The 10,219-nt window shown below is 32.5% G+C and overlaps 1 protein-coding gene across 1 annotated transcript; it reads right to left on the bottom strand.

The window, feature by feature from the left end:
- Positions 1–3,100: 3,100 nt before the first annotated feature.
- On the bottom strand, positions 3,101–6,101 carry LOC104601430 (dnaJ protein homolog). Its single transcript, XM_010264751.3, has 5 exons — positions 5,566–6,101; positions 4,606–4,771; positions 4,088–4,506; positions 3,783–3,981; positions 3,101–3,672 (listed from the first exon to the last, which is right to left on the bottom strand). The coding sequence occupies exons 1-5, from the start codon at positions 5,713–5,715 to the stop codon at positions 3,353–3,355; spliced, it is 1,254 nt and encodes a 417-aa protein (XP_010263053.1). The 5' UTR covers positions 5,716–6,101; the 3' UTR covers positions 3,101–3,352.
- Between the last annotated feature and the right edge of the window lie 4,118 nt (positions 6,102–10,219).

Raw genomic sequence — 10,219 nt, 5'->3', positions numbered from 1 at the left:
ATTCCTTCTCTGGCAACACATTGTATTTTTATGGAAATAATTTTTATTTTTATCTCCCATGTTTAGCCAGAGTTGTTTAGATCTTTGTCACCAAAAACTTTCAATTTGAGGTTGAGTATCATCATAATTTTTGTATAAAGACATAATTTGATTCTGATCCCAAGATGTAGATTGTTCCACTTGGATAATCTGGGATTCTAATTCATTAAATCTAATATGGGGATCAATGAACATTGTTTTTCTCCATTTAATCAAGTTAAGTTTAATATGATCCATTCTCAAAGAAAGATGATAGGCAGCATAACCTGTGATGTGACAATCCCAACCATTCAAAATTTCAGATCTACAAGATTCATCTAGTAGCCACATTTCATAGAATCTAAATGGTTTTGGATACTGTTTGGAGAAATGTCCAGAATTAGAGGATGGTGGTCAAATCCCCAACGAGCCGCCAAAGATAGATTTGCATGTGGAAAGACTAAAATCCAGTCAAGAGTGGCTAAAGCTCTATCCAGGGTTCTATTAACAAGACCAATAGATCTTTTATAAGACCAACTCAATCGGCCAACTTGAATGTGGATTTCAAAAAGATTTTGGTCTAGAATTAGGTGACAGTTTTGAGTGGATGTAAGCCTAGAGGATCTGTCAGAAGATGAAGGGTCTTGAATTGCAACACTATCTGTTTCATTAAAATCACCAATAAGTAAGAAAGGTAGATTGACCGATTGTAACTCCTGATTAAGTTTTGACCAGAAATTATTCCTATGGGATTTTATAGATGGTCCATAAATAAAACCAAGTAACCAGTTATCTAAAAGAGGAAGAGAAGATATTCTGAGAAAAACATACCTTGAATGAGTCAAAAAGGTAGAGACATTGATACCAGTTTTCCAAAAGATAGTTAATCCTCTAACTTGTCCTTCAGGAGGAATTAGATAATAATTAGAATAATGAAAACGATTAGCTAATGATTGCATTTTATCTGAGGGAACTTTGGTTTCACAAAGAAATATAAAATGTGGATTATAATTTCTAACCAAAACTCATATTCTTTGAACTGCCTTAGGACACTCGGCCCCACAACAGTTCCATCTCATAATCAATATTGGCAGTCTTGTGGTTGTTGTTGGGGGGAGGGGGGCAGCTACCACCGCCCTAAACAAATAAGAAGATAAAAGAAAGAAACTAATTGGTTATGTCGCACTTACATAGGTATTTTCCTTGGTCAGCAAGCCTTGGTTTGATTAGTCAGATAATTGTCAGTGTCCAGGGTAGAATGAACTATAGAAAGGATTCTCTCAATCTGATTACTTTGGGTGGAAGACTCAAGTCTATCATAAATAGGAAGGTCAGTAGAGCCTTCAACCTCAAGGTGTTGCAAGAGGTTTATCCGAGGACATTTACCTTTAGAAGAAGTTCCCATCGTATCCAAAGACAACAGTTTGGGGAGGGTAGTCTGGGTGTAAAGTACTAACTGAAAGGTTTCAAAGGAAACTCTCAAGGAAGAAAGAACACTAAAAGAAGGATCTGACATAGAAAAGGAAGAGGTGATTCTTGCCAAGGTTGAATTCGTGGGAGTAGTTGTTTGACAAGGTTAGGAAGGGGTGTAACAGGTGAAGCAGACATTAGGGGAGGTCTTACAGTATCTAGTTGAATAGGAATGTTAACAAACTCACGAAAAGAAGGGCCAAGGAGATGCATGGATCGCTGGTTAAAATATTGCTCAAACGATTGACTAGTGACGTGGGGATGATTTTGTGAGCATTTGCGATAGAGATGGCCAACTTGGCCACAGAGATAGCAGGTTGAAAGGAGATCTTCATATCTAAAATCTACCCAGTTCAAAGCACTGCAAAAAGAATCTATTTTAAGAGGCTGATCAATTGTAAGGCAGACCTTAACTCGAATATAATTTTGAATAACCATAATATGATGAGTAGGGCCTATACGCTCAAAGATGAGTCTACCTATGTCAACTGAAAGAATTTCGTAAGGAAGATCATGAAATTGGACCCAAACCTCAATTTGATTCAGTTGTCATTCATGTTGCAGTGTCCCAGGAACCAAAGGTTTAAGAACAATCCATATGTCCATTAAGTATCCAAAGGCCATTATCTCTTATGCGAATAAAATCTTCTTCATATCTGAAACGTAATCTAAAATGACCTCTTTGAAAAAGTATGAGGAGAAGACTGGGGTCTAAGTTCGAGAGAGTATAAAGACCTTGTTCAAGCTCGGAATATGAAGACATATTATCAATAAAATCAATCCCGAAATATTATTGGCATGAAGCATGTTTTGAAAAGCTTTATTCAAAGCATCTAAGTCATCCATACTTGAGAACAGAAGAGGAAGAAAAGTGGAAGAAGAAAAGCAAGGAGCAGGAAAAACAGGACTAGAAATAAGCGAAAACAAAGAAGAGAAATTTGAGAGATAGAAAATGATTACAAAATCTTGTAAATAAAAAAAAAATAAAATAATTAGGAAAGAAGACGTTTGTCACCAAGTGGCAACCAAAGAACAGAAAGACGAGATATTAGTTATATCAAATAAATGTTCTAAAGTTCAATAAGACATTAAGAAAAGACTATTGCTAAAAATAAATAAGAATAGAACTCTTTTTAGTTCAAAAATAAAACCAGACAACCAAAAAGGTATTCAGTAAGTTAAGATGCAACTAAAATAAGATACCTAAGAAACTAGAAAAGAAAGTTACCGGTTCAAGATGGAAACTAGATCTAACTTAGTTTAACAAGAGTAATAACGCTTAGTGGTGCAGTAAATGGTGATTTGCATAGTATCCTTCTACTCACAGAGCTTCGCTCTCTTCGCTAGCTGCTAGTTAGTAGAAGCTACATGCTTTTCACCATTTCCTTGTATTCATTATTTTATTAGTCACGCAACTCGACGAAAATACAAACGGCTATTGATCGATAGAGAAGATGGGTGAAAACTGAAAACCACAGGAGGTAAATGACCTTTTGATTAAAACAATGGTTTCACTACGCCTAAGGGATAGGACCACAGGCGGTAGCTGTTTACAATCTAATTGCCTACGATGATAAAACCAGATAGTGCAGAAAAACCAACCATGACAGCCTGATAGAACAGTTTTTATGAATATTAGTAGGTAGCACTGTAAGTTCAAATAGAAGAATGTTTTCCACTAAAAAACTTCCCCACATTCATACGTCTTCAACAACAAGCACACTGAATCAGCACAGTTTAGATTTGCTGTTGATAATCTCGCATTGCCCCTCTTTGACAGAAGGCACAAGCACCTTAAACCCCATCCCGGATTACGACCTTGAAGAGACACCTCCAGTTGTCTTCTCTAGGAGAAGACAAATCCTCACTGCTGAGCACACTGTACCCTTTGCGCACCACCATGAGCATCCTCATCTTCTTCGTAGGCCTCTTGGGCTTGAGCTTGCTTCCTCCGCATCTCTTCCTCAATGTTGACATCATGCAGTGTTGTCTCCTCACACTCATCCAGCTCCATGTCCGTCAGCTGCTGGGATGTTCTCGGTGGGAGCACGGCCTCCAACGCCTTGCACTGCTCCATGGTCAATGAGTCCGGGAACTCAACTGTGAAGTGAATGTACAGCTTCCCCCTCATGAATGGCTTCTGGTACATTGGCATGCCTTCATCATTGATTGCCTTGAATTGATCTGCATATCAAAAGCACCAAGGACATTAATAATCGACACCTTCATCTCTACTTTTTTTCCCAGACTGGATAGAGCGAGCACTCAGAGAAAAAATGCAACCTATAGCTTACCAGGCTTCACTACTTCCCCGGGGTTAGATTTAATGAGGAGCTGCCTGTTATCCAAGTGAGTCAGTACAAACTGGAATCCACACAAGGCCTCAGTTAGAGACAAGGTGTGCTCATAGAAGATATCATCTCCCTTTCTCTTGAACTTGGGATGTTCCTTCTGCTGCAGAACGAAGACTATATCCCCTGTGATTGTGTCAGGCTGCACAAGAACACCATTGAAGACAAAATTGAGTCTATTACAGAGGCCAACAAAACAGATGTGCCATTGGCAACAACAGTGTTAACTACAATGTACTACTACATACCGCCTCATCAGCCTCTCCTTGGAACGTTATTCTCTGTCCATTCTGCATACCCTTGTCAACAATGACCTCCAGCACCTTCTTCTCTTGAACAACTTTCTCACCTTTGCACTGTGGGCACCGGTCCTTGTCGTTGATGGTCTCCCCAGTTCCTTTGCACTCATTGCAAGGGTGCTGCATCTGCTGAATCATTGAGGGGCCAAGGTGCCTGATGGAAACCTTCATACCAGATCCTTGACAACCAGAGCATTTCATGGAAGCACCCGATTTTGATCCTTTGCCCTTACACTTGGAGCATATCACGTTCCTGGAAAGCGAGAGTTTCTTAGATGTGCCCATGTATAGGTCCTCCAAAGAGACTTTCAGAGGATGGATAACATCCTCTCCCCTTCTCTGCCTTCGTCCCCTGCTGCTACCACCACCTGATCATCACAAAACAATTCCCAGTCCCGAGTTTAACAATACGCCAATCAATCAACAGTAATTTCCCACAAACAAACAATGAACTGACTAAACCAAACCTCCAAATGGGCTGCCACCAAAGAAGGACTGGAAGATGTCAAATGGATCATGGCCACCTCCTCCTCCACTCATTCCTTCCTTGAGAGCGTCCTCTCCATATTGATCATATATGTCTCGCTTATCCGGGTCGCTCAGAACCTCATAAGCCTGAGCCAACTCCTTGAACTGCAATCAAAAGAATCACACACTTTCAAATTTCAGTGTTCCAATTAAATTGCAGCTAGATGCAAATGAGAGGGATCGGTCGATAATAAAAGGTCCTCCACATTCAAAAGCTAAAGAAATTTTCCACAATTCATACATCCTCAGCTGTAAGATATACCGGTTAAGAAGGCATCACAAGACAGACACTGGGCTAGAAAACATCTAAGACATTAGTAGGGTCCAAACCTACCACCCAAATCCCAGACCCAACAGACCTGAACGGGCAATCAACCACCTTTCTGGGTCATTACCAATTTGCCAAACTCATAAATCTCTATCCCAGCAAAAGGACCCGACAAACCTAAACCTAAACGAACACCTTCGTAGGTATTACTGCAGAAGAAGGCATCCAAAATACCAAATTGTTGTGATCACCTTGTAAACAGGAAGTTCAAAGCCCATTGACTGGATGAGATGATTAAACCCAACACCCACTCAATCACCCACCTACCCCAACCTAACAGACCGCGGATCAATCTACAATTCAACAACAAATCACCCGTAATATGTTCATATCATCCCCCTAAAGCAATTAAAAGAACAGATTCCTTTCAGAAACGTTGTTACAATTGACCAAAATCGAACAAATAACAATGCGATCCAAACCCACCTAGACCATTCCTATCAGAGCAAAATTCAGGAAATTTTCAAACTTCGCAATAAAATAATAAGAAACAAGAGAACAGAACTTCCATAACGCAACATCAGAAACTGAAGAATGACCAACAACACAAAGAGCATAACAACTACAGTACCTTCTCAGGATCTCCTCCCTTGTCCGGATGATTCTTAATGGCCGCCTTCTTGTAAGCCTTCTTCAAGTCTTCCTGCGAAGCATTTTTCGAGACCCCGAGAATCTCATAATACCTGGTATTGTCACTTTTCTTAGGCGCTCTTCCGAACATCTTCCCTCAATATCAAAATCCCAACAGAAAAAAAGAAAACCTTCCTTTCTCCAAGCGATCAAACGACCAGAACCAGCAGATCAAGCCTTCAAACTCCAACCTTTCAATCAAACCTCACACAGCCAAAACCCTAGTTCCGGTCAAAAACCCTCACGGCTTCACAGTGTAGTTGAAACTTGAAAGAGCCACTCGATCTGAGATCGATTTATCCGTTAACGCAGATGAAACCCTAATAACGAAGGGAAGACTCCAGCGATCGGCTGGTAGCCGGAGCTTCGTGAATTGAGAGCCACGGGCACGCAAAAAGGCGACAGAGGCAACGACTGATGGCTGTGAATATATACGGGGCCACGTCTTTTGTTTTACAAATCGACGGTTGATGTTGCTCTTCGAGCCCTGATCTGTTGAAAGCAAATTGTGTGTGTACACACTGAGATCTCGACATCCAGCCGCACATCTAGAACATTTCCCATACTAGTACAAGAGATGGTCCCGATGTACGGCTAGATGCCGTCTCTGGTCTCTCTGCGTATTGGCACGCATTTCCTCTTCATCTGGAACTAGAAGTTAGGTATTGACCGCCTAACGAAGACTCTGGAATTCTTTCCTATTTCTTTAACGAGAGAAAAGAATATTAGCCGTTGGATTATTTTTAATTTGACGGCTGTAAACTTTATTCTAGACACTTCTGGGAGAACTACTCACTCACTGGGGTTCGAGAAGGTATCACACTTTGTGTGTGCTTTTGGGCATGGATATATACGGAATTCGTTATCAGGTATTTACGAAAGCACCCTTTCGCGGGAAAATGTAGGTATTATTCAATACGACGAGGACCACCGTGAAAGTAGTTGCATCGTAATTAGCATCCTTTATTCTTCTTTATTTTGTGGATACATAAACTACGCCTTCACGTATATATATTTATATATGTTAAAATAAAGCAATCAAGGAATTTTTTTCTTTTTTTGATTTTTTGATTTTTTTATTCTATGTCATATTTTTAAAGAATCAATGAGTCTCTCCTTTTCAAACAATTTCTTCTCTTAAAATTTATCCTAAACTACCTCCTCTACTTTCTCCTAAACAATCTCCAATTTCTATTTATCTCCTAACTTATTTCTAATCTATTTGAGAATTCTCTCCAAATTATCTCTAATTACTATTTATCCCCTTTGCCACTTTTTATCTATATCTATCTAAAGAAAGTCTAAATTAAAAATTAAAAATTATTTAAATATTTTAACAAATTATATGATAATTTTAAAATATTTATTAAAAACACAAAAAAATAATTATAATAGATTTAATAATATTCATATTATTAACAGCCTTATATTTCTACAAAATTCATTAAGAAATTGAGTACTAATAATATAAATTATGATTTTCTAGATTACTCAAATTAAATGTTATTCAAATAATAGAAATTTAACATTAAAAAATAAAATATTATTTTAATATTTCAATAACTAAATGTCTTAAATAATAAAATATAAAAATAGCTAAATCATTAAATAAAAAATATTTAATTATTTAAATATTTCAACAACTAAATATCGTAAATTCCAATAATGAGTATTTTTAAATATTTTATATATTATTTAAATATATAAATAACTAAATATTTCTAAAAAATGAAATATTTAACATAATTATATTTTAAATAGTCAAAATAACGAAATTATGCAATGAAATAAAAAAGACATAACATAATATTCAAATTAATAATAGTTTAATATTTTTACAAAATTAATAACGAAATTATGTAATAATAGTATAAAATTTAAAATAATTATTAAAAACACGAAAAATAATTATAATAGATTTAATAATATTCCTATTATTAATAACTTTATATTTTTGCAAAATTCATCACGAAATTAAAATATTATGCTATAATTATTTTTCTGCTTTAAAGAAATTTTTTAAATTTATTACATAATTTCGTTATTTTGACTATTTAAAATCTAGTTATGATAAATATCTAGTTATTTAAATTTTTAAATAATCTACAAATATTTAAAAATTTTGTTATTTGAATTTTATTTATTTAAATCTATGACATACTATTAAATGCTTGAAAAACATTTAAATTGATGATCCAAAAAAACATAATTTAAATTGTTAGTACATAATTTCGTAATATATTTTGTAAAAATATAAAATTATTTATTAGATAATTTTGTTATTTTAACTATTAAAAATATAATTATGATAAATATTTAGTTATTTAAATATTTAAATAATTTATAAAATATTTAAATTTTTTTTGTTATTTGAATTTTATTTATTTAAATCTATTACATATTATTAAATATTTGAAAAGCATTTAAATTGATAATCCAAAAAAAAAACATAATTTAAATTGTTAGTACATAATTTGGTGATATATTTTATAAAAGTACAAAATTATTTTTTGTGTTGTTAATAAATATTTTTAATTTATTATATAATTTTGTTAAAATATTTAAATAATTCTTAAATTTTTAAATTAAACTTTCTTTAGATAGATAATTAGATATATAAAGTAGGGGAGAGGATAAATAGGAATTAGAGATAATTTTGGAGAAACTAGGGGAGGTAGTTTAGGAGAAATTTTAAGAGAAGAGATTATTTAGGTTATTGGGAAAGTGCATCTCATTGATTCTTTAAAAAAAATGACAAGGAATAAAAAATAAAAAATACAAAAAAAGGATAAAATTTCTTGACCACTTTGTATATATATATATATATATATAGAGAGAGAGAGAGAGAGAGAGAGATTTTAAAGTTTATACTATTATTACATAATTTCATTATTAATTTTATAAAAATATTAAATTATTATTAATTTGAATATTATGTTATGATTTTTTATCTTAAGATATTTGTTATTTTATTGCATAGTTTCGTTATTGAAACTATTTAAAATAAAGTTATGTTAAATATTTCATTATTTAAAATATTTAGTAATTAAATATGTTACAAATTATTTAAGTATTTAAATAACTAGGTATTTTAAATAACCAAATATTTAATATAATTATTTTTCTGAAAAATAGAAAAATAATTATAACATAATATTGAAATTAATAATAATTTAACTTTTTTACATAATATTGTAAATAAATAATTTCGCTAATATCAAGTAATAATTCGAGAAAATAACTTTCAAAAAAAATAATATTTATTAATAATAATTTTAAACTCTTCATCTATATTTATTATGTAATTATATATACTAAAATTAATATTTATTGTATTTCAATAATTATTTATTGTTTTTGTCATAAATGTATTTTCAATGATTATGTATAAATTTATTTTCTTTTGTTATTTAATAGAAAACTTTCAATAATTATTGGAGATTAAACTACTATTACTGAAATTTTTAAATTTAATTTAGTGTAGCTATTGTATTTATTCTATTTTTGTTATAACTTATTGATTAAAATTTATTAGAGATTAAACTATTATTTGAGATTACACTATTTATTGACTAAGTTAATATATTTTAGTACTTATTGGAGATTAAACTATTGTTATTTATCAGAGATGAGACCATTAATTTAGCTGAAATCATGAGTGTTCATGAGTTGGTTTGGTTCGGTCGTAGGCTATTTGGCTAACCAAATTGACCTGGTCAGGTTTAGGGAGTTGCCCAGCTTAAATCGACTGACCTTTTGTGAAAACCGACCCACTCACGTTGTATCGATTTTTTGGTTTGGTTAGTCGATTCAAACAATTTAAACTTAAAAACTAAATTTAATTTTGAAAATTATAATGCAATTATTATAAAATAAATTTAAAAATTAGATTTATGATATAAAACATTTTAGACTAAGAAATATGGGAAATTTCCCACTTTTCCATATTAAAAATTATATTTAAAATATAAAATATTAATATATATCCATGGTTAGGTCGTTCGCTTTTGGTTGGTTTACAAATGGCCAAAATGAAATTGATCCAACTTAGTCGAATTGGGAAATTTTTTAACCAAATCTAACCTAAAATACTAGAAAATCGACCAACTCGGGTCGAGTTGATCAGGTTGGTCGATTTCATCAATTTGATGAACAAACCTAACTGAAATTAATTATTTTTATTTTTATATTATAAAAATTTTATTAAAAGTAGTATATAAAATATGAATAATTATTAATTATTTAAAAATTTGAAAATATAAAATAATTGTATAGTCTTATGTGATTCTATTAGTGTTATTTACTAGAACAAATCTTATAATTTTACATATTTACTTCAACCTACCTGATAGTTTTCATTTTATTAAAACATCCCATATATTTTACAACTTATTTACTTAATCAACCTTTAATTAAGGAGTATTTGTTTTGCCATTAAGCCCATGATTTTTTATTCCAAAAATACCCTTAACACTTTTTTTTTGTACAAAAGACAAAAATAACCAAATATAGCTAATAGAGTCGTTGCCCATGTCTTATAAAGGGAAAAAGTGGTATTTTTATTTTTATTTTCTTTTGATTAAATTTATTTAAAT

This window comes from Nelumbo nucifera, chromosome 2, assembly GCF_055504915.1.
Source record: "Nelumbo nucifera cultivar China Antique chromosome 2, China Antique-T2T, whole genome shotgun sequence".
Classification (NCBI taxonomy): Eukaryota; Viridiplantae; Streptophyta; class Magnoliopsida; order Proteales; family Nelumbonaceae; genus Nelumbo; species Nelumbo nucifera.
Note: the sequence above shows the minus strand (reverse complement) of the source record. Positions and strands in the feature narration are given on the sequence as shown.